The sequence below is a fragment of the Neofelis nebulosa genome, chromosome 8 (assembly GCF_028018385.1).
Source record: "Neofelis nebulosa isolate mNeoNeb1 chromosome 8, mNeoNeb1.pri, whole genome shotgun sequence".
Taxonomy (NCBI): domain Eukaryota; kingdom Metazoa; phylum Chordata; class Mammalia; order Carnivora; family Felidae; genus Neofelis; species Neofelis nebulosa.
The window spans coordinates 58,094,534-58,119,473 of record NC_080789.1 but is presented as its reverse complement, the minus strand read 5'-3'; the positions used below and the strand labels follow the sequence as shown (position 1 = coordinate 58,119,473).

General features: G+C 41.1%; 1 protein-coding gene and 1 long non-coding RNA gene across 11 annotated transcripts; one reads left to right on the top strand and one right to left on the bottom strand.

Moving 5' to 3' along the window:
- Positions 1-137: 137 nt before the first annotated feature.
- On the bottom strand, positions 138-7,821 carry LOC131519313 (uncharacterized). Of its 5 annotated transcripts, none has more exons than XR_009265592.1 (4): positions 7,717-7,821; positions 7,359-7,421; positions 7,102-7,185; positions 138-349 (listed from the first exon to the last, which is right to left on the bottom strand). It is a non-coding gene; the product is annotated as an uncharacterized LOC131519313 (long non-coding RNA). The 5 variants fall into 5 exon arrangements; XR_009265593.1 differs by having other exon boundaries at positions 7,359-7,432; positions 7,717-7,820; XR_009265596.1 differs by having other exon boundaries at positions 7,654-7,819.
- A 3,410-nt stretch (positions 7,822-11,231) lies between these two features.
- Positions 11,232-24,732, top strand: ATP23 (ATP23 metallopeptidase and ATP synthase assembly factor homolog). 6 transcript variants are annotated; one of them, XM_058742189.1, is made up of 7 exons: positions 11,527-11,620; positions 15,063-15,108; positions 15,263-15,360; positions 15,791-15,872; positions 19,517-19,654; positions 21,253-21,336; positions 23,971-24,732. In XM_058742189.1, exons 5-7 carry the CDS (start codon positions 19,556-19,558, stop codon positions 24,172-24,174), a joined length of 387 nt encoding a protein of 128 aa, XP_058598172.1. In that variant the 5' UTR covers positions 11,527-11,620; positions 15,063-15,108; positions 15,263-15,360; positions 15,791-15,872; positions 19,517-19,555; the 3' UTR covers positions 24,175-24,732. The 6 variants fall into 6 exon arrangements, with proteins under 6 accessions (XP_058598175.1, XP_058598172.1, XP_058598171.1 ...); XM_058742192.1 differs by lacking the exon at positions 15,263-15,360 and having other exon boundaries at positions 11,232-11,620; XM_058742188.1 differs by having other exon boundaries at positions 11,530-11,620; positions 15,063-15,360.
- The last annotated feature ends 208 nt before the right edge of the window (positions 24,733-24,940 follow it).

Genomic DNA, 24,940 nt, shown 5'->3' with positions numbered 1-24,940 from the left:
ATTATTACAAAGTACATTATAGAGTAACAAATTTAAAATAAGGCATAGAAGAAACAGAAATAATGTTGACTTAATGAAATATACCTGTATTAGGATGTTTTCAGTAGTAAATGACAAAAGTCCAGATAAAACCCAAGTTTAAGCATAAAAGAGAGTTTATTGGCTCACTTAACTGAAAAGTCCAGTGGCAAAATAGTCTTTGGGCATGTTTGGATCCCTGGGCTCAAATAATGTCATCAGGATTTGGTTTCTATCTTCCAGGTTGGCTTTTTAAGCTTCAATTTTAAATAAGCTTCCATGGAGTAGCAAAGGTGGCCTGTCTACTCCATGCTTATACGGTCTTTAGCACCTGCAGTATCAGAGGAAGAGAGTCTTTTTCCTTATAGGGTTAGTCAAAGTATCAGTGATGGTTGTCATTGGCCAGATCTGGATCAAGTATAGGAGGAGGGGCAGGGTGGGGAGCTGGGAATCAGTTCCACTTGAACTACACAAGCTACAGCTGGGGAGAAGTGGTTTCTTGAAGGGATGTGGAATAACAACAACAACAAAAAAAATGCAGGAATAATGTACTATAATACCTACTTACTTATAAAAAGAGGATTTTAAGGAAGCACTAAGAAATAGTACAGAGTTGAGGTGCGATTGGGTGGCTCAGTTGGTTAAGCATCTGACTCTTGGTTTCCACTCAGGTCATGATCTCATGGTTTGTGAGTTCAAGCCCTGCGTCTGTCTGGCTCATCACTGACATGGCAGAGACTGCTTGGGTCTCTCTCTCTCTCTCTGCCTCTCCCCCAACCCCCTCTCTCTAAATAAATAAACTTTAAAAATTAAAAAAAGAGAAATGTTACAAAGTTAAAGTTTTAAGACTATTTTCAGCATATCAAAAGTTACTTTGGGGCCATGAGGGTAAAAAGAAACCAAGTAACTACTTAGGAAAATATGTTGAGAGATTAAGGAAAATATTATCTCTGTTACTTATATTTGTTAGAATTATAATGCTGATTCTTGACAATGACTCTTCTCTCTTTTCTTGATCTCATTACTGTTTAGATCCTCTAAAGTCTTGGTTCATGAATTTATCCTTTTTTTTTTTTTTTTTGCAACTCAGTCCTCTTCTTTTCTAGATTTTCCCCATTAAGTAACTCCATTCCCTCCCTCCCTAAGCAAATCAAAAGCCTCTGAATTCTATGGTCTTTCATGCTCCTCTCCCTTCTAATCATTGGTCAACTATAAAGACACTGTTTAGTTGGAAGTCATTGATGATTTCCTTAATCACTACATCCAATGGCCTTTGATCCTCCTCCATGGCTTGCTGTTTCTATAGTATTTGACAAATACTGATTGACCTGTCTTGCTTGAAATGTGGATTTTTGGTTCCTATGTAACTCATTCTCCTGCTGCCTCTCTTAGTTTTCTGATGACTTCTTCCGTGTTTACTCTGTTGGTTCTTCTTCCTTACCTTCTTTACATTTGGGTGATTCTCAAGGTTTTGGCTTCAAACTGTTTTTCTATTCACTACCTTGGCAGTCGCAAACACTACTTTCAGAAGAAAAATATGCACCTTCAATTTAGATGCTTCTGATTAGTTCTTTCCAACATCTGCATGATCCGATCTTAACTATCCATTGAACTACACAAGCTACTATCCATTATGAGAGCCCAGTGTAACTTCTAAAAATCTTTTTCTCTGAATCCCATGGTACCTTTTTTTCTAAATGGTACTACTTTCAAACTTAGATTAATTAATTAAATATAAGACTCGACTTACTTTCTAGCCTATAAGCTTCTTTGAGAACATTTTCGAATTCAACCCCGTGTCTCAGGATGCTAGTGAAACACATGGTGTATTTATCAATCTGTTTGTTCAACATACATTAAGCACCTATTATATATTGTGCTAGGTGCTGGATAAGGGGTGAAAAAAACATATTTGGTTTCTGCCCTCACAGAATTTATAGTCTTAAGAAATAACAAATACATATTGTGCTACGTGTTTAATAAAACTTTGAGGGAATGAATCTTACATCTTTAACTCCTGTTTTGTCCTCTCTCCCTTACATTTCCTGCACCCTTTGCCCAGATGATCCCACAGATTTCTCAAACTCAACAGCTGAATTAGATTCATGTGCAGTGGACACCCATGACCAAGAAGTTTGTCCTGTGCTAAAAAAACTCAGAGTCAAGCACCTACTCTCTCCAAACCTTCTGATGATTTTAGCATTTATTAATATTTAGTATTTAGTTACCACCTCCTCCTTACTACCTAGGGGAAAAATTGGTATTATTCTCTTTGATTCTTTCCTCTTTCCTCATATTTAGTTCTTTTCATTCAAACACTTACCATTCTTGTTTAGGGCCTTTTATCTGTAGCAGAAGTTGAAAATTAGTGACCCATGGGACTGTATCTCGCCGGCCAGTTTTATTTGTCCTGTATAATATTCTTACAAATACGGTGTTCTTGTATCTTAGAAAAAATGTGAAAATCTGGCAACATGGAGTCTTCACTCATGCAAGAATTGCCTAGAGTTTTATTTATTTATTTATTTATTTATTTTTAATTTTTTTTTAACGTTTATTTATTTTTGAGACAGAGAGAGACAGAGCATGAACAGGGGAGGGGCAGAGAGAGAAGGAGACACAGAATCTGAAACAGGCTCCAGGCTCTGAGCTGTCAGCACAGAGCCCGACGCAGGGCTCGAACTCACGGACTGTGAGATCATGACCTGAGCTGAAGTCGGACGCTTAACTGACTGAGCCACCCAGGCGCCCCGAATTGCCTGGAGTTTTAGATGAGACATCTAAACTACCGCTAATCTCTACCATTCCTTATTCTTCTTACATCAAATTCATTTACTCATTTATGAAGTCTTCTTAATCCTTAGTTTAGGCATGTGAGTTTGCAATCTCTGGCCTATGTGATCACCGGATGTTAGTGCTAGAAGAGGTATTAAGAGATCATCTTGTCTAACAGTCTCCTTCCTCCTCCTCTCTCTAAGAGATAAAAGAATTGAGGCCCAAAGATCTTATATTACCTGACCAATGTGATACAGCGAATGTGTAACAGGATTCTATTATTTGCCATTACACCCCTTCCTCACCTGGGTGGGGCGAGTCCCTAATCTAGACCTAGTGTCCCTTGAATTCCCCATCCAGAGCCCTCACATAGAATTTTCAGGTTCAAGGTCTCTGGGCTTAAAACTCTTGCTTTATCAGGCCCTGAGGCCTGAGTCCTTTATCAGGTAAACTACAGGTAAACTAATTCTCAAAAATTAAAATATCTGTCCCAACCTTCCTAGTCTTTTTCTTCTAGTGCTTACCTATATATCTCTCATTTTCCTGGGGTGTTTGTGTGTTATCCAAAACATACTCTAGGCATTCCAACCTTTTTGATTTGTTTAGTGCTGTCCTCTCACCTAGATTATCTTTCCACAAACTCTGCCTGACATAGCTTTTCTACCCTTTAAAGTCTATTTGAATGCTATCTCTCCCATACAGTGTAGTAGTTAAGGTGGTTTTCAAGGGACAGAATTGGCTTGAAATCCTGGCTCTTGTCTTTACCAGCCATGTGACCCTGGACAATTTATCTGATCTCTGTAAACCTGTTTCCTCTTTTGCAAAAGGGGAGTACCATCCCCTTTTACAAAAGGTTAAACGTGATCCCACTGGTTGAAAGCCTTTCTGTGTATTGCAGGAATCCCATCTCACTTTTTTGCTTCAAACATTGTCTTGATTTATAGTTCCTCATGTTAGTGATTCTGGTATTCATCATACTAACTATTCATCTTACTAGTTTTTCATTAAATATCATAAATATACAATTATGTTATAGTTATTCTTTCACAATAAATGAGGGCAGAAACTGTCTTACATGTGTTTCTATTTCTCACTGTACTTAATAAGAGCTTGTAATTACTGAGTTAATAAATAGGAATATAACCTTTCTGAGATGTTGCTAAATTCTATGAAAATAGAATAAACACAATAGTAATAGAGGAATCTCATATTATCCCTTACCAGGACCTAGGGAAGAATTTTTCTCAGGTTTCTGTACCAAACTATACTTCTGTCTTTAAAAAAAAATTTTTTTTAACGTTTATTTAAAAAAATTTTTTTTTCTTAACGTTTATTTATTTTTGAGACAGAGAGATAGAGCATGAACGGGGTAGGTCAGAGAAAGAGGGAGACACAGAATCTGAAACAGGCTCCAGGCTCTGAGCTGTCAGCACAGAGCCCGACGCGGGGCTCAAACCCACGAACTGCGAGATCGTGACCTGAGCTGAAGTCGGACGCTTAGTGACTGAGCCACCCAGGCGCCCCTAACGTGTATTTATTTTTGAGACAGAGACAGACACAGCATGAATGGGGGAGGGTAAGAGAGAAGGAGACACAGAATCCGAAGCAGGCTCCAGGCTCTGAGCTGTCAGCACAGAACCTGACGTGGGGCTCGAATTCACGGACCGCGAGATCATGACCTGAGCCGAAGTCGGACGCTTAACCAACTGAGCCACCCAGGTGCCCTTACTTCTCTTAAACAACTTAAAAAAAAATCTTACAGACCATGTGAAACTTAGAACTATGTTTTGCTTTAGTTGCTAGGGATCTCAGACTAATTTGTGGTAGCATGCCTCTACCAATTACATAGGACCTTTTGGCATGATTATTTTGGGGGTATTAACATACCCTTGCCTTTATTTTCTTTGTTTTCCAATAACCTTTTACCTTTTCCTATCATTTTCTCCTATTATGGCATATATCTCTTTCTGAGCACACTCAATCTTTTCTGAGACTGGTGGGGGCATTGATAAATTATATGCATCTATAAGATACATTTAAAAAATAGTTCTCTCAGGTTGTTAGAGTATCAAATTTCTTTTGATCTTCTATTTCACAGAGAGCCATCATCTATTTCAAGGTCATCAGGAGAGCACTTCCCCAACTTCCTTCCTCACTTACAAAGTTAGTCACACCTTTATTTTATTTATTTAAAAAAAAAATTTTTTTTTAACGTTTATTTATTTTTGAGACAGACGGAGCATGAACAGGGGAGGGGCAGAGAGAGAGGGAGACACAGAATCTGAAACAGGCTCCAGGCTCTGAGCTGTCAGCACAGAGCCCGACGCGGGGCTCGAACTCACGGACCGTGAGATCATGACCTGAGCCGAAGTCGGACGCTCAACCGACCAGCCACCCAGGCGCCCCAGTCACACCTTTAAAAGAGCAACATTATGGGGCGCCTGGGTGGCTCAGTCAGTAAAGCGTCTGACTTCAGCTCGGATCATGATCTCACAGTTCATGAGTTTGAGCCCCCACATTGGGCCCTGTGCTGACAGCTCAGAGCCTGGAGCCTGCTTCGGATTCTGTGTCTCCCTCTCTCTCTGCCCTTCCCCAGCTCCCACTCTGTCTCTCTCTCTCAAAAATAAACTTTAGAAAAAATAAAAGAGCAACATTTTATATGTCCTGAAAAATATATATTTGTCATGTGGAATACAGATAAGCAGAAAGCAGAATAGCAAAAAACAGAAAAACCCACCATGTGGTAAGAACCTACATATCGCTGCTTTCATAACCCACTTTTCTCTCTTAACAATGTACTTTACACATCTTTTCTTAACATTAGTCTTCTAAATAATTTTTAACGGTTCAAGGCATCCCACTGATTATGTATCAGGGTAGTCAATCAGACTGCAACTCTACATTCCCTTCCTATAAAACCTGAAGATGCTCTTTTTCTCTTTCAATGTTTATTCATTTTTGAGAGAGAGAGAGAAAGTGCCAGCAGGGGAGGGGCAGAGAGAGAGGGCGACACAGGATTCAAAGCAGGCTCCAGGCTCTGAGCTGTCAGCATAGAGCCAGATGTGGGGCTCAAACCCATGAACTGTGAGATCATGACCTGAGCCGAAGTTGGACGCTTAACTGACTGAGCCACCCAGGCGCCCCATAAAACCTGAAGATGCTTTTAAGGAAACTAATATAAGTAAACTTCTCTTATTTGCAACCATGTTATCCATGTCTAAGAAGTATGGGTATAATGCATTTCACCTATCTTTCATTGGTGGGCAAGCTGAAATGAACTCCATCCAGCTTAGTATGTGTGCAGTTTTGATTACTTCCTTTTGAGAACTTCCTAGAAGTACACTTCCTTAGTCAAAGTATATATACGTTTTAAGGATACAGAGTCCTAAAATGTCTGGGGGGGTGCCTATTTAACTGAGCCCTTGCCCAACACATATATTATTTTTTTTAATCTTTGCCAATTTTTTTTTGCATACTCTTTTTAAAAAAATGTTTATTCATTTTGGAGAGAGCGAGTGTGAGCAGGGGAGGGGCAGAGAGTGAGGGGGACAGAGGATCCGAAGCAGACTGGGAGCCTGGTGTGGGCTCAAACTCAGCAACTGTGAGATCATGACCTGAGCCAAAGTTGGATGCTCAAGCAACTGAGCCACTCAGGCTCCCCAATCTTTGCCAATGTAATAAGCATTTAATATTCCATTTATAATATTACTAATGGGACTGAGTATACATATTATTTGCCATATATATGTATTTTGAAATATCTTCATTACTCTTGCCAACTTATAATAGATTTAAAATTATAAACATCCACACCCCCTTTGACATCTTCCTACCAGGTTCCATTTCCTAAGCTATTTATGTACTTGATGTGTGGATCTTATCTCCTCCTATTTCTTTTTTTTTTTTTTAAGTTTTTTTTAACGTTTTATTTTTGAGACAGAGAGAGAGCATGAACAGTGGAGGGTCAGCGAGAGGGAGACACAGAATCCGAAACAGGCTCCAGGCTCTGAGCTGTCAGCACAGAGCCCGACGCGGGGCTCGAACTCACGGACCGTGAGATCATGACCTGAGCCGAAGTCGGACGCTCAACCGACCACGCCACCCAGGCGCCCCTCTCCTCCTATTTCTTTACAGAATCATTCGATCAGTTATTCTCTTTGTTGGCAGTATCTTTAACCTCTGACTACTAGTTGTTGTTGTTGTTGTTTTTTCTTTTCTCTTGTACTAATAAACATCACTACGTCTCCTCTTCTTAAAGAAAAATCCTAAATTTTTTCTTTTCCTTGCCATTCTTCTCTGGCTACTGACCTTTATCTTTTCCTTTACAGCCAAACTTCTTGAAAGAATTGCCTTCACGTGCTGCGTCCGCTTCATCTCTGTCTCTTCAATTCACTACAAAACAAGATTTACATTCAGGTCTTCAAAAGCCTTCTCTGTTGCTAAGATTTTAACAACGATTACATCCTATGCATATTTATGAAAAAGCAGGGTACAAGATGATTTTCCCCAAATAAACTCAACTGTGTAAAAAACATTTGGGCTGAGAAAACAGTGATAGGTAATACCTGACAAATTGAAGTCACTGCTAGGTAGTGGGGAGGACGGGTGGCTTTTTTCTTTTTACTCACCTGAAAAAAATCTACTTTGATATTAGAACACATTGCAATGTAATATTGGAATTATCAACTTAAATTTTCTACAAGGAAGAAGAAAGCTTAGAGAAGTGACACGAGCCACTGGGCCGCACTTACTTTCTTCTCCAGGAGGGCGTGACCCAGAGCCCCCTCCCCCCCCTCCCCCCCCCCCCCCCCCCCCCCCCCCCGGGTGCAGGTGTCCCCGGCGCGGGCACGACTGGATGACCTCCTGAGAGGACAGTCTTGTCTTAGAAAGGCCCTCATGCCCCTCATGCTGATCCCAAATGACCTCTGAGCATCCCGGACTCTACTGCCTAACAGCTTCAAACCGCGGATAACCGCCAATCGCTTCCAGTTGCCCTGGCAACAGCCAGCAACCCTCGCCCCGCCTAACCCGGCGTCTGTAGGTCTTCCCAGAATGCTGCGCGCCTTCTCTCATTCTCTTCTGGTTCGGAGGGCTGACTCCTTCCGGAAGTAGATGCCTGTCAGTCTCCTGTGACTGCTGGCGAAGAGGCGTTTTTTCTGCGGAGGGCTGGGGGGGCTTGGGGGACTGGGGGGCTGGGGGGCGGGGTGGGGTGGGGTGGGGGGAATGTTTTGTTCTTTCCCAACATTCAAAATGACTGGAGAGCTAAGGAAAGGCTGTAAAGCCATCCCATTTTTGTGGGCCCTAGATAAATGGATTAAACCTTATTAAAAAGCTGAAAGATGGAACACACTTTAAAATGATATGCAACTTCACGTGTTGCTGTGACATACTTAAACAACTTACAAGTAAAAAGCAACTATTTTTGCTTTAGAAAACGAAGAGAAGCCCAAAAACAAAACAAAACAAAACACCCACGTCTCAGCCACAGAGAAATAAACACTGGGGTAGCCTTCCAGACTCTTGCCACAGATACAGTAAATGAAATTTCAAAATGGGATCGCGTTTATGCTGTTTTGTAACTTAACTTTTATGAATATGTTTAAAAGGACACTACAACAATATGGTTTCACGTATTCCATTGTATCTCTTGGACACTGAAACAGTTTCTGTCCTTTTTGCTCTTGTTTGGTGCTGCAATGGAGAAATGAAAATCCTTGTAGCTAACTCTTTGCTCACGTTCTCATTTCTTTGTGATAATTACTTTTCTCTTTCTAACTTAGTCCTTTGTGTTTGCACTTTCTTATCTCTCCCACAACACCTTCCCATTCCACTCTGTCTTTATACTGTAAAGGGATGAAGGTACACACACGGCATCCAAAGCCTACTCAGTTTTTTAAAGTTTACTTTTCTGATTGTAAAGGTAATACGTGCTTATTGTGGGACACTAGGAAAATTCAGAATATAATAAAAATATCCCAGTATCTAGGCATCTACTGATCATGTTTTGGTGTAATTTTTTTCCAGTTTTCCTTCTTTGTTGCCTTCAGTGATGAATATTGAAAAAAAATATTTGCTAATTTGGTGGGGGAAAGTTACAGCTTTTACTTTGCATTTTTTTCCTTATTCATGTAGCTGGATAGGATTTCCAATAGTATTTCACATGCTTACAGGCTATGGTCCATGTCAGGCCCCATCTTCTCTAGCCTTTCCTTAGTGTTGCAGACTCATTACAATAACTTGTAATGGCGTAGTTTTCTATATGTTTATGTGGTAGCTCCCTAACTAGATTGAAAGTTGGTTGTGTGGTCCTGGATAAATTATTCAATATTGCTGAGCCCACTTTCTTTATCAGCAAAATAGTGATAATAACACTTATTTTGCAGGGTTGTAGTCAAGATTAGAAATAATGAATTTAAGGTGAGCTCAATAAAGTGGCTTAAAAAACTATTATAGCTTTAGCAATCTGTATTTAGGAGGTGTTCATGTTTTCATATTTCAGATGAAGGAATAATCCTAGCAACCCATCCAATTTGGGTGTTTTTCATTTCCCTCCTCTATTAGCCCATTCGTTTTGCCCTTTTATGCTATTTCTTCATGGTTTTCCTTGTAATTACAACATGTATCCTTGACTAAATAAATCTACTACAAATTAGTACTTTTACCACTTCCCAATCAATACAAAGCCAGTAGAACACTGTTTAACCCACGTGACTTTTGCTGTCATTTATTCTACATACATTTCATTTTTATCTTTCTATGATTTTTTTCTTCTTTTTACCTTTTGACCTCTTTCACCTGGTTCTCCCATTCTCTACTCCCACCTCTGGCAACTACCAAGCTGTTCTCTGTATCCTTGAACTTGTGGGCTTTTGTTTTTGTTTTTTTAGTTTGCATATCTGAGAGAAATCATGGTATTTGTCTCTCTGTGTCTGACTTATTTCACTTAGCATAATGCCCTCGCAGTCCATCCATGTTGTTGCAAATGGCAAGATTTCGTTCTTTTTATTTTTTGACTGGACAGTATTCCGTTGTGTATGTATACCACTATTTCTTCATTCATTCTTCAACGGACACTTAGGTTGCTTCCTTATTTTGGCTATTGTAAACCATGCTGCAGTGAACTTGGGGTGCATATATCATTTCAAGTTAGTGTTTTTGTTTTCTTTGGCTAAATACCCAGAAGTGGAATTGCTGGATCATATATGTTGGTTCTATTTTTAATTTTTTGAGGGTTCTCCAGGCTGTTTTTCACAGCGGCTTCACCAATTTGCATTCCCATTAACAGTGCACAAGGGTTCCCAATTTTCCGCATATTCATCAACACTTGTTATTTGTCTTTTAGATAATAGACATTCTGAGAGGTGTGAGGTGATATCTCATTGTGGTTTCGATTTGCACTCAATCTAGATATTTATGAAGCACTCATGACACATAAAGTACTCTTTATAATCCTCAAGGTCTCTTGAACACGAATAATTTCAATATGTTTCTCACATAAACCATATGCTCCTCTTCAACCTCATCAATTATTATTGCCTTCTCAGTCTCTGCCATTATGCTTGGTCCATCATAGTAGGTGCTGAAGAAATATGTGAGTTGAACTGGGTAATTTAGTGGAAAAAGAGAAACACAAATTAGTTAAAACCCGACAAGTTGTGATGAAAATGATAACAGATGCAAAGTACTTGGTACGCTGGGAGACCAGGAGAGAATAGTTTTGATTAAGATATCTGGGAATACCTTGCAGAGTGGGTAGATTTGATCACTACCTGGATCATAAGGACTGAGGAAAAGGGCTTAATAGATGGAAGTGAGTTAAGGCTTGGAGATGGAAGGAAACTGGTTGTGTTATGTTATCAGAAAGTTATTTGGGGTGGCAAGAGAGTGGGGTGGGTGAATGGGCCCAGGTGAGACAGAAAAAAAGTAGTTGTGTCCCACATTTTGAGGATTTTGAGATGACCAGTCATTATAATTGCAGCTTTCAAACGTTTCTGAGAAGTACTGCTTTCAATATGGCTTGGGATGTCAGGAGACAGGTGGGCCAGACTGCAATTGGTCTGTTGGTTGGAAAAGGCAAGGGACTGGGACGGTGCCTGAGACCTTCGGAGCTTGAAGGGACTTAGTGGCTAGTACCGAGGAAGGCGTGTCCACAAGGAGGCGGGCTGCATAACCACGCTTACGAGGACGGGCCAACCAAGCCAAGGGGGAGCAGCGAAGCCCACAGCAGTGTCCGAGACGCATGCAAGGGCACTTGCCAGGCCCGAGTCTTTCGGCCGGTAGGTGATCCAGAGCCCCGCACCCTCTCGGCCCCCGCTCCTCCCTGGGCATCTAGCCCCGCCCCTTCCCGCCTCTTCCCGCCCCTCCTCGTCCCTCCCGCGCCTCTTGCCCCGCCCCTCGCCTGGTCTCTAGCCCCGCCCCTCCCCGCGCCTCTCGCCCCGCCCAGCGTCCCTTGCTGGGCTCGGAGGCCCAGCAGCTGCAAAGTCCTCAGACACTGTGTGGCGGTCACTCTGCCTGGGGCCGGTTCGGCTGGGCGCAAGGAGGATCTGGGCGGCCCGGTTGGCGGGAAGGAGGTTGCCTTCCCCGGGTCTCATACCCGGCCGCCCGAGGCAGGAGGAAGCAGCGGCGAAGTCTGCGGGCGGCATGGCTGGAGCTCCGGACGAGAGCGGGCCCGGTTCTGCTGCGGGGGAACAGCTGCAGCAGCAACACGTCGCGTGCCAGGTCTTCCCCGAGCGGCTGGCTCAGGGGAATCCCCAGCAAGGGTTCCTTTCTAGCTTCTTCACCAACAACCAGAAGTGCCAGCTTATGCTCCTGAAGACGCTGCAGACAAGTAGGAACCGTGACCCGGAGGCCGGGGGTCGGCGGGGTGGTGTCTGCGACCCAGAGGGCAGGGGTCTCTGGGTTCACCCTCAGGTGTGACATGAGCAGGGTTCAGGCATCTCTGCGCAGAGTCCGGACAGATTCGGCCTCGTGGGGGCGGGGTGGTGGTGGTGGTGGGGGTTTGGGCCTCAGTTTCCCTATCAGAGGTGGTGTTGGGGCCTTTCAGCCCTACTCTTGCTTGTGGATTGAGGGAGGAGTCGGATAGAAGTTTGCCCTTTTCAGTCACACTCACGGGTCTGATAGATCCTCTGATTTCTCATGTAAATTATGCAGCAGTATGGGGACTTAAGCGTGTGGGTGAAGCAGAGTTTTAAAGAGACTCGTTAATTAAGGCATTACTGCCGGCAGCGCAAGAACAGTTTTGCAAACTACCTTCGTTGGAAGGGGTTCTTAACCTTCATGCATGGATGGGCTTCCCAGGTAGAAACCTCTGAAATGGACTAGAAATCGTGTGCATGCATCTATCTGAGTGCATTTTTCTGGGGAGAGAGTTCTAACTTCATATTCTGGAAGAGGCCACGGATCCCCAAAGAGTCAAGAATCACTGCTGTGGGTTAAATAGGGACACAACTACCTACTGACCAATTTCTCTAGCCCCAGGGACATTACACTAGAGATTTCTTAACTCCTTTACATTGACATGGACTTCCTAAGTTTACTTCAGATACATTTAGAAAATCGAAGTCTTAAACCTACTTGTCCAAAAGCAAGGTTACTATTTCATAGCTGGCCAGTTATGTTCAAAAGCCAACCACCTAGAGATTTTCCAGCCTTCTTGAGTTTAGCCGCATGTTAGGGAATCCAGGGAGGGGGGAGGGGAAAGGGGCTAATGGGAATGATGAGGTTGTATTCACTTGGAAATATGTATCCAATGCCTCCTAAGTTCTGGTGTGGGGAAATACAAAGATGAGTAAGTGTCTGGACAGTGCATTTTAGAAGTTGAAAGTGGAACGCAGTGGAAAGAGCCGGTCTGCAGAGTTGGATATAGGTTCAGATCTGGTCCCTCTCCTTATCAGGTGTGGAAGACTGACTTAACTCTCTGATCTCCTTTATCCTTATCTGCACACACAAAAAGGGAAGGGTAGGGATAAAAATACCTCTTTTAGGGTTGTGAGGAATGGATTTTATAAACGTAGATTGTGACCATGTCAGGAGCTGAGTAATGGCTAACTGTGCTTACAGTGGAAGAGACAAACAGTGGAGGAGATGTAGAGAAAGGATGTGAGGAGGGTGGCGAGCTGAGCATGAACCCCAGTAGGAATTAGCAAGTCTCAATGAGCAAGAACCCCTGGAGGGTTGCTGGGAGAAGTGTTAGTGGTATTAAAGCATCAACTTATAGCTCTACAATCCTAAACCTGGGACCTGGCCTCAAGGGAGATCTTTGTTCTCTCTCTCTCTCTCTCTCTCTCTCTCTCTCTTTTAAATTTAAATCCAAGTTAGTTAACATATAGTGTAATGATGATTTCAGGAGTAGAATTTAGTGATTCATCACTTACATCTAAACCGAGTGCTCTTTTTTTTTTTTTTTTAAAGCAAATCCATTCTAAATACTTCAGGTCCTGTCTGAACCACTGTGCTCCCTGCACTAATAATAATAATAATAATAATAATAATAATAATAATAATAAACTATTATTATTTTAGTAAGAGTACTATAGACTTTGGAACCCACTTCAACTTGGTAAAACTCTCTTAGTTGCTTGAATAATAAAACACTTAATATGGTTCTTGATGCCTGATATACACTAAAAACACTTATTACTAATAATTGTTTTACTGTTCATACTCTTAAGAGGGGGCAGTTAAAGTAGTAACCTATATCTGTCTTTTTCATCTCCCTACTTTTCTTTTACTCACTTGTTTTTCCTTTCAGCACTTAAAAAAAAAACCTTGGTTTCGTTTTCTAATTTTTTGCTTATGTCATATGGTATGCTGTGCATTTGTGTGTTGAGATAAGACCCCTATGTGGAAAGTTGATATTAGAGGCATTTGGGTTTGTTTTACTTTCCCGTAATTATTACAGGCTAATAGATGCTTAGAAGTGGAAGGTCCTGGGGCCCCTGGGTGGCTCAGTTGGTTGAGCATCTGACTGCAGCCCAGGTCATGATCTCATGGTCCGTGAGTTCAAACCCTGTGTCAGACTCTGTGCTGACAGCTCAGAGCCTGGAGCCTGCTTTGGATTCTGTGTCTCCCTCTCTCTCTCTGCCCCTCCCCCACTTACGCTGTGTCTCTCTCTGTCTCTCAAAAGAATGAAAAATGTTAAAAAAATAATTAAAAAAAAAGGCAGTGGAAGGTCCCACAGGACCTTCGCACACTACACTGGAAAACCACTGTGCCATCACTGACCAGAGAGTTTATACACCTCTGCTGGAACAGGTTACCAGTTCTTCGAGGCTCCTTGTGGCTACCTGTATATTGTAGTCACAGCTTTAATTGTTGGGAAATCCTTTCTCATACTGTAACTTCTACTCTTTGGTCCTTGTTCTGCTCTCTGAACAAATATTATCTGCATCTATTCCCACATGGCAGCCCTTCAGATACTTGAGGCCATTGTGGTCCGAGTTAAGATTTTTATTCTCCCTTCCACATCCACATCCACATCCACAACCACAACTCCTTTCTTGCTTCTTACTGAGCATAGTCCTGTACTGTTCTAGTTGCCTTCCCCCAGGGAAGAGCTGAAGTTGGCAGGTCCTGTTTAGAGTGTGGTACTTAGAATGGGACACTGTTACCCTGCGGTCTGATCAGGAAAGACGCCAACGAGCCACTTACTCCCTTCCTCTCCTCTGGATGCTGTGCCGCAGTTCATTTCTATGGAGAGGCCCCAAATTCCCTCATTCTTTTGGTATATGCTTTAATACAATGTTTTCGATCGTGTAACTAAACATGGGCTTTACAAGCATGTTTGATATCATTTGAGATGTTTAGTAGTATTCAGGTATTTGTGTCACAGTTTTATTTCATTAAGGACTTATTTTTATGTTAATTTAAGCTTGTCTTTTCATAACCATCTTTTACCAGTTTTAAGGTAGTATTACTTCATTAAGATTTGTGGCTTACTTTTCTTTCTTTTCTTTTTTTTTTTTTTAATGTTTTTTACTTATTTTTGAGAGACAGCAAGACAATGTGAGCAGGGGAGGGACAGAGAGAGGAAGACACAGAATCCGAAGCAGGCTCCGGGCTCCAAGCTGTCAGCACAGAGCTCGATGTGGGGCTCGAACCCACAAACCATGAGATCATGACCTGAGCCGAAGTCAGATGCTTAACCGACTGAGCCACTCAGGCGGCCCATGACTTACTCTTTCATAATATCCTATACTGCTTTTTGGAGAATTTAATTGGTGCTCTTTTTTCCTGATTAGCATACCTAATTGAATCAAATATCTTTCTAGATCCCTACGTCAAACTTCTACTTGATGCCATGAAGCACTCAGGTTGGTAAGTAAATCTATTTAAAGTGGTCGTCTGTATTCCGGCTGCTAAAAACAAACAAACAAAAAACACCCCAATCTGCAACGTCTGACAGTTTTTCACTTCTGGCCACAAAGCCTTTTCCATATGGTAGGTGTTGGTGATTCTGCATTCTTTCCAGACAGGTCTGGCTCTCTTCAGACATCTTCCGCCCTAACTCTAAATCTCTGGCTCTACTGTTCACCTCCGGTATTTAGTAAAGACCACACTTAAAGTCTTGTAAGTAATTACCAAACCTGGCTTTCCCTTTCTACCAGCCTCAGCATCGTCCTTCATGGAGAAGAAATCTCGGCTTGTTATGTAGGAGCCTTCCGGGTGTTGTTGAACCTTGAGGAAATTAGAGAAAGTGACGTCTGAGGTCCACTTCTTCACAGTCTGGCCCAAGGATAGCAACTCCAGCATACTTCCAATGTGGCCTTAATCAGTTGACCAGATGCTTGATGGAACCTCGTCATGGGAGTTGAACTGGGATAGATTTTGCAGGGATGATTTCCTTATTTTACAGATGAGACAACTGAGTCTTGAAGGTGTTAGTTTTGAAAGGGCTTGATGATATGGGGCTCCCGACTCCTTGCCCAGGGCTGTTTCCCTTGCACCACTCGCACACTGCTTTTGCACATTGTCTCTTTAATCCATTCTTGCCTTTTAGTGCTGTTAACAAAGAAAGACACTTTTCTTGTGAAGACTGTGATGGAAATGTCAGTGGAGGTTTTGATGCTTCAACATCTCAGGTAGGTATTTTTGCCAAGTTGTTCTTTTTCCTGATGTTTGCTAAGCACCTTCCACATGCTGGGCGTTCTGTTTGGTAGACTTTGTGTACGATTCAAAAACTGAATCTTATGGTTCTTACTCTTAAGGAGCTTATGCTTTCCTAAGGGAGATGAGCCACGAACACAGAGAATGATAAAAATTTGAGGGAGGTTAAACCTCCTCAAATTTTACGTGGGTGTAGTTACCACAATGGGACTGTGATATGAATGAAAAATACCAGCAGATTCAGCTAGAGCATATAAAGCTTCTTCAGGGACAAAGAAGACAAAGACTGTTGCCCACGGAAGGGGTATTGTGAGCAAAGGTGGTGTATTGGGAAAGGACAAAGTATATTTAGGGAATGGCATGTTGTCTAGTGTAACAGGAGGGTAAGACTGTGTGGGGAATATGGGGAAATAGGGTTGGAAAGAAAGGTAAGCCATATGGTGGGAGGCTTTGAATGCGTAGTTAAAGAGTTTCACCTGTACCTGGTGAGAAGTGATATACCTTTGAAAATTTTTGATTAGGGGAATAAGGTTTCTCATTTGGAAAATATGGCTAATGATTATATCTGTCTCATAGAACAGTTATTAGAATTAAGTGTGATACCTCATGTAAGGTGCTTAGCATAGTAAGCTCAGTAAGCATTCAATAAATATTGTTAGTTTTAAGTAATTGGAGAGTTTTGACAGTATCTTGGAGTTGGTAGAAGAATTATATTACCCTCATGTGATGAGGGTAGATGAAGGTTTTATAAGTAACACCTCCCATCTTGAACATATCACCCTGTTTAACAATACTTACTTGTTTCCTCCTGGGGAATTTTATATATATTTTCGTTATTTATAGCTGTTTCACAGTAATCATGAGAAGAAAAAAAAAAAAAAAACCAGCATAGGAATGAGAGGTCTGGGTCTTGGAGTCTGGTAGAATTGAGTTCAAATCCAGTTCCCCTGCTTATTGGCTGTGGGGCTTGGGCAAGCTGTTTGCCTTATGCTCAGTTTCCTCATTTGTAAACTGATAATAACAATACCTAATAGCTCTCAAAGTGGGTCTTGGTAAATTCATCCCCCCCCCCCCCCCCCCCCCCACCGCCCCGCCTTGGGGTTAAATAGAGTGGACATTTTGAACTTGTATCTTACTTCTCAGTAGTGTTGAGCATAGTTGGGCACTCCTTTTATTTTTTTTTAAATTATAATTTGTATTGTGAAGTGTTTCATTCACACAGAAGAGCAAGAAACCTATACGTATGCTTTTGGTCACAGTAATAAAATGAGCACCCGTGTAACTGCTACCAGATTTGAGAAATAGCACATTGCCAGGATTTCAGAAGATTGTGTGCTCCTCTTGGATCACATTTCGTCTCCCTTTCTTACTCTGACTTTTGTGATAATCATTCCCTGCTGTTCTGAATAGTTTTACCATCTCTGTGTACAAACAATGTGTTATTTAGTTGCCTGGCTTTTAAGTTTTATACAGGGAATATTTTGAGTTCTGTGTGATACTTTGTAGTTTTATGAAATTACGCAGTAGTTAGTTTCCCGGAACAATTCTTTTGTTGAGCGTCCTGAGATTCTTCCATGTTGTTGTACACACCTCTGGTTTGTGTAGTTTGGCTGTTGTATAGTGTTCCTCTGTATGTCTATACTGCACTTTACCGTATTTATTGTTTCCAACTTTGTTATTAAGAACAATACTGCTGTGAATATTTTTCACATCTTCTCCTGGTGCACATGTGCAAAAGTCACTCCTGTGTCTATGCCTAGAAACAGAATTACTGGGTCATATAATATGCATACACTTGGCTTTAGCAGGTAATGTCAGACACTTTCTTCCCCTGGTTTCCAGTATATGACCCTCTTTGCTAGCTCACCTCCCTCTACCAGCTGTTATGCGTGGAAGTCTCTTAATCCTCGGTGTTAGATCCCCTTCTTTTCTTCCTCTGTACTCTTTCAAGGGGATCTCATTTCTTTTTCTAGGTCAGAGCTCTCTTTTGAACTTTATATCTGTATATCCAGATGCCCACTTAGTACTTACCCTTGGATGTCTTAAAGGCACCCGAGACCTCACAAATTTGTTCAAGTCCAAACTGATGATTTATACCATCCCCTATCCCCACCCAACCTGGTGTTGTAGTTTTGCATATCTCAGTGAATGGTACCACCATCTATCCTGTTACCCAAGCTAGAAATGTAGAGATCATCCTTGTACCTCTGATTCCCTTCCCATATTCTATCACTAACTTTTGTCCAATTTGCCTCCTAAATATTTTATTTTTTTGGGGGGGGGGGTTCTTACTGTCCCTGCTCAGGTACCATTATCTCTTGCCTAGAATACCTCATTAGCCTTCAACCAGTCTCTCGGCACCCAGTTTGGTCATCTGCTTATTTTTACAACTGGAGTCAAAGGATACAAACAAACAAAAGCACCTCCCTGTCTCACTACTCCCTTTCAGTGACTTCCCACTGTTCTCAGGATACAGAGTGATTTGGCTCTAGCGGACCTCACCAGCCTTATCTCATGCCTGTCACCTGCAGCTCTGTGCTTCAGCAATACGGGCCTGCTTCCAGCCTCTCGTTCTGTTCCTTAAGTGCTCCTCTCCTTTGCACAGGTTGCTCCGTCTGGCAGGCTTCCTTCCCACCTTCAAATTTAACTCCTAATCATCCCTGAGATCCTCATTTAAACATTCCTTCTGCAGAGAAGCCTTTCCCAATCCTCCAGACCAAGTCAGGCATTCTCATTGTATGCATTCATGACATCTTGGATTTTTCTTCATGACACCTGTCATTGCACGTATTTAAACATTTTGGCAACTGTTTGATTAATTTCTAGGGCCATTAGTATATATTATAAATTTTAATTATAAATTATAAGTAGTAGATCTCAATAAATATTAGTTGAAGGATGAATGTTGGATGAATGTATATATCATTCATGTTGGATGAATAGCACATATCTCAGTGTCTGGAACATAGTAAGTACACAATAAATGGTAACTATTATTACTAGGGTCCCTCATGTCTTTATTATTCTTATAGGGTCCTGCTCAGTGTGCTGTTGGCTTTTTGCACTTCTTTCTGAAGGTCTTTCTGAGGATTTTTCCTGGCAATTCTAGTAGAATGAGACAGTGGTGGTCATTCATTGTTGATTCATTGCTCATTCAGAAACTTGATAAGAAGCAGTTTACATATATTCTCATTTAATTCTCACAATTCTCTGAGGTAGGTACTCTCATGATCTCCTTTTTATAGTTGAGGAAACTGAGGCACAGAGACAGAGGTTAAGAAACATGCCCAAGGTCACCGAGTTAGTAAGGAGTGGGGCTGGAGTTTGAACCTGTCTGCTGCATTCCAAAGCCCGCTCCTAATATGGTGCTGTGGAGTCCACCAGCTCACCGAGGATGGCAGTTAAGTGCTGCTGTAGTTGAGAGAGAAGAGGGAGAAGTTGGTCACTGGGAAGGCTTAATGGAACGGGTACATTAGAGCCAGACCGTGATCAGTAGGTAGGTGTAGGGTTGAGGGAGTAGGGTGGGTGAAGGCTCTGCCCAGCTGGTGAGAAGATGGGATTTACAAAAAGAGAGTGGATATTATAAATATGGAACTTCCCTTATTTTGTTGCCTCCTAGATTGTTTTATGCCAGAACAACATCGGTAGTCAGGCCCATATGAACAGAGTGGTCACCCATGAGCTCATTCATGCGTTTGATCACTGTCGTGCTCACGTCCACTGGTTCACCGATGTCAGACATTTGGCCTGCTCAGAGGTGAGTCTTGTCGTAAAAGATCTTCTTCCCCCTGGAGCACTCTGAGTTTGGACATTTTATTGAAGCATAATTTACTTAAACATATTCCTTTTCTTACTGTCGTGGCTCCATGCCATTCTTAGGTTTCTGTTTTTAACGACTGAACACGATTTTGAGACACGAGACATTTTAAGCATCTTTTTAGAATTGTCTGAATTATAACCTTTAAATTCTAATACTAGTGGTGACTTGATAATTATAAACTATTTTTCCTTCTGTGGATTCTTACCTTGTTCACCACAGTCCATTGAGGTAGATGCTACCATCCCCATTTTATATATGTCGAAAGCGAGGCATTTTTTAGATCCATGGGTCCGGAAGTGGCAGAGGCAGAATTACAACCCGAGTTCTTAACTGGTTTGTTGTGCTCCCTCCTCTAGGTAAAGCTGTTTGCTTGCCTGAGAATAAAACATTTAGTCTCAAAAATACAACGTAAGAAGTTTTTTTTAGTATTAAGCACATTGGATTGTTCTCAGAAGCGCGATATATTTATGCTCTTAGACGTATGTATTTAATACTTGCATTTCATTACTCGAAGAGTGCAATGTGCTGAGAAGTTAAAAAAACGAATATACATTTCAAGCTGATGCTTTATAACTCAGATTATTTTCTCTTTCCCTTGAAATGAATAAGCAGCCCCATTGCATCTAATTATAACTCATATTATTTGCAGAGTACACTGAAACCTGAGTTTTTAAGTAAGTCTCTCTCTTGGGTGTTATGAGAATGAATGCCTGTGAGCCAGTTCAAGTGTGTTAGGTGCCTCGAACTCCTCAGAGGAACGAGGCCATGGTATTGTAGAAGTAACAAGAAGTGGGCCATTTCTGGCTGCAGTGCTTTGGCAAAAATGTGGCCAGGTTGGCTGTAGCATCTATGTCGGTAGTTAGAAGACTGTTTCATCTATTGAAGCTGCATTTTACCTTAAAAATACAGTAAATTAGAAAATATGCCCTAACTTCAGGCTGTCATGCTCATAGCATGACAGGTGTAGAATGTTCTTGATTCTTTGAAAAATTAAGAACTTAAGTTTCAAGAACTTAATTTTTCATAGGACAGTTGATGCCCTGGAGGAAGGTATGAATTTATACAGGCTTAAGGGAGGTTCCAAGAGAGTTGCGGTGTTTTGGGCTAGCAGTAGGAGGTTCATATTCTCAAAGAGTCTTAGATACTGATGTATTCAATTTTAAGCTCACATTGAAATTCGCTTTGTAGATCTTTGAAAGCATGCTTTCTTGAAGTCCTTTTGGTAATATCTAGAAATATATCTTGTAGAAAGCGTGGACTTTAACTCTGACGTCCAACTTTCTGACTTTTGGTTCCAAAAGAAATTAGTTCTTTCAATAAAGTTATTGTACAAAATTTTGAAAATTCCCTTTGCTAAATGATTGACCTCCCCCCACCCCCCACCAGCCCGTTTATTTTGCATTGTCTAGCGTAGCTCATGGATATCTGCTCTTTAAAAGTCTATTCTCAGAAAAACATGCTAATGTTAGATTCTCTTACAATTTTTATAGAGCATGAGCACTTATTTTCCTTTTGTTCACCTGTCTTTGTGATAGGTTCGAGCTGCTAACCTTAGTGGAGACTGCTCACTTGTGAATGAAATATTCAGGTTGCATTTTGGATTAAAACAACACCATCAGGTAAAACTAACATATGAAATCGCTTACCCTCCAGAGTGCTATGAATGGAAATGATGAATAAAGAAATGAGAAGTACATTTAGCATTTGAAATTTGAAAGAACTACTTATATGGAAAGAATACAAAATACATACTGTGTAAGGCAAACAGATGGAATTGCTACTTTTTATTTTATTATTATTATTTTTTTGTTTAAAAAATTTTTTAAGTGTTTATTTTTGAGAGAGAGAGACAGAGAGAGACAGAGTGCAAGAGGGGGAGGGGCAGAGAGGGAGGGAGGACACAGAATCTGAAGTGAACTCCAGGCTCTGAGCCATCAGCACAGAACCCGATGCAGGGCTCAAACCCATGAATTGGGAGATCGTGACCGGAGCTGAAGCTGGATGCTTAACCGACTGAGCCATCCAGGCGCCCCTAGTTCTACTTTTTAATTATGGGTGAGCTGTGTGACTAAGTGAGAGGTTTTAATAGTGAAAAGAACTACAGTCTTGTTCTTGGGGTACTTTTGGAAGGGGGGGGGGAGATAAAGAATGGACGTGAAATCACAGCCTGTCTTACTTCTATCCAAGCAGTACTGGACTTAAATTTTGAAATGACCACAGTATTCTTGAGTCAAAAAGTAATACCTTTTGACAGAGACTGCCCTGCCGCACAGATTATGGCTGGTAGCGCCCCTTTCCAGGCCCGACGATGTGATAGCAGAGCTTTGAACTGGCATAGACTTGATTATGATAAGTCTCTCTTTTTCCCTTGGGTAGCAGCAGCAGAAAATGAATAGAACTAGCAACAGGATGGAAAATATATGGAGGTAGCAGGAACCTGCTACCCTCCCTGAGAGAGAGAGAGAGAGAGAGAGAGCACGTGTGTGTGTGTGCAGGAGTGAGCAGGGGAGGGGCAGATCGAGAGGGAGAAGAGAATCCCAAGTAGGTTCTGTGCTGTCAGTGAAGAGTCCAATGTGGGGCTCGATCTTACTGTGACATCATGACCTGAGCCGAAATCAAGATTCAGACACTTAACCGACTGAGCCACCCAGGCACCCCTGAAATCGTAGTTTTAATAGAAATACATTTTGAGAAGAATTAAACCTGACCTGTGGTCTATACATGTGTCTTCCAAAACTGTAGCTCCAGGAGATAAGTTTTTACCGTCCTTTTTCTTCCTGGAAGGGAGAAATTTCCTCTTTCTGGCAATTGTTGTCACAGCTCCAGGTGGTTCTTCCTCTCTTTCTTCTTCCTTTCTGCCTGGAGTGTATTTTTAAGATCGTTGGTTAGTGTAATTTAGGTCAAAAGCACTGATTTATATTTTCATACTAGTGAGCATCTCTGGCTCAGGCATGCTAACCAGAGTGAAATAAAATAGGGAACACACATAGGAAATGAATGATTGACAGGATGCACAGCCATAAGAACCAGTATTTGGTTATTTTTCATGAAAAGGTTAAATGCTATTCTTTTGAGCTTTAGTTTGGGCCTAGTGGAGAAATAAATTGATTTAAAAGTCTCCAAGAATTGGAATGGCAGGACCTAACATATTTAGGATACTGAGAAATTCTAGCCTATTACTGTGTAACATTAGATGAATTATTTTCTTAGGTACCCATTGCAAAGAATGCTCAGGAAAAAAAAAAAGTTGTTTGATTTTTTTTTTTCCCCCTGAAAAATTAAGACGCCTTTAAATTTTGTGTGTGTATGTGTGGTTTCCTCTTGCCTCCATGGGAGAGCGCCCCTCTCGAAGGAAGAGTTATCTAGTATGGGCCATCTGAAAAGTAGAGGAGAGAGACATAGAAGTAAAGTATGTTTTAAATCTATTTAAATTTTATTAAAAATCCAACCAGAACCTTATTTATAGAGTTTTGTTTTGTTTTGATATTTGCAAATTGGGACTGTTTGTTGGACTGCCTGAAACCAGAATGACGTCTGGTTATATTACTGGAAATGATGAAAAAAATGGAGGAGATCTTACTTATACCTAAATAATTTTAGGCTGAGTTTAACATATTCCATAACTTAAGAATTATGTTTCTACTTTCTTTTTTTTTTTATTTTTTATTTTTTATTTTTTCAACATTTTAAAATTTATTTTTGGGACAGAGAGAGACAGCATGAACGGGGGAGGGGCAGAGAGAGAGGGAGACACAGAATCGGAAACAGGCTCCAGGCTCCGAGCCATCGGCCCAGAGCCTGACGCGGGGCTCGAACTCACGGACCGCGAGATCGTGACCTGGCTGAAGTCGGACGCTTAACCGACTGCGCCACCCAGGCGCCCCTATTTCTACTTTCTTTTTTTCTATTTTATTTTATTTTTTTATTTCAGAGAGAGAGTGAGAGTGCAAACAAGGGTGAGGGGCAGAGGGAGAGAGAGAGAGAATCTTAATCAGGCTCCACTCTTAGCACGGAGCCCAATGCAGGACTCGATCCCACAGCCCTGGGATCATGACCTGAGCTGAAATCAAGAGTTGGACATTCAACAGACTGAGCCACCCAAGCACTCCAATGTTTCTTCTTTAGAATGACATAAATTTGTAAAATAATATGAAAGGGAATTAATTCTGATGTGGTTAGACATTATATAAAATATTATTTTATGATTAAATTTTCATATAAAATTAAAGCCACATACTTTTCTTTCTCCTTAGACTTGTGTGCGAGACAGAGCCATTCTTTCTATCCTGGCTGTTAGGAATATCAGCAAAGAAGTAGCTCAAAAGGCTGTTGATGAAGTTTTTGAGTCTTGTTTCAATGACCATGAACCTTTTGGAAGGATCCCACATAACAAGACTTATGCAAGATATGCTCATAGAGACTTTCAAAACCGTGATCGGTATTACTCAAATATATGAAGACAATGACATTTTATGTTATGGAGCTTCTGTGATCATGAAGAAAATATTGTTCTCAAGTGGACAAATATATGAAATGTAAATTATCAATTAAATACATTTAAAACACAGAAGATGCTTATTCTAGCGTATGTTCAGAAAAAGTGGCTGTGGTAAAAGTGAAACTGCCTTAAACTCCAAGGCAAAAATTGTAACTTTACAGTTAGCCATTTGGTAAATAAGGCAAATAAATTACATTCTTGTATTTTCTATGTTGTACTTGTGTTTTTTTATTATTTGTATTTTTTAAAAAATTGTGATTTGTTTTTATTACATGTGGTTATTTTAAAATTTGATTATGGGGGCCCCTGGGTAGCTCAGTTGGTTAAGCAACTGACTTTGGCTCAGGTCATGATCTCATGGTTCATGAGTTTGAGCCCCGCATCAGACTCTCTGCTGTCAGTGCAGAGCCTATATTTGGATCCTCTGTCCTCCTCTCTCTGCCCCTCCACTGCTCATGCTGTCTCTCTCTCAAAAATAAATAAACATTAAAAAAAAAAAATTTGATTATGAAACCTGTGAAGTGTGCTCTTGTATGAAGTTGATAGGTGACTACTGTTGGTATTTACATTAAATGTAAAGAAAAATATACTGATTTCATTACAGGACATTTACTGAGATATTAGCATGATCAAAGTATGTAAGGAATGATTTCATTCAATGATCAATGCTTCCCTTCTCCCTGTTCGTTCAACATGTATGTTGGGACCCTATGTCTTAATTTTCT

Coding starts and splice junctions, on each gene's coding strand:
- ATP23 (XM_058742192.1), top strand. CDS start 11,434: ATGGCTGGAGCTCCGGACGAGAGCGGGCCCGGTTCTGCTGCGGGGGAA. Junction 11,621..15,062: donor CCTGAAGACGCTGCAGACAA/GTAGGAACCGTG, acceptor ATATCTTTCTAG/ATCCCTACGTCAAACTTCTA. Junction 15,873..19,516: donor TTGATGCTTCAACATCTCAG/GTAGGTATTTTT, acceptor GTTGCCTCCTAG/ATTGTTTTATGCCAGAACAA.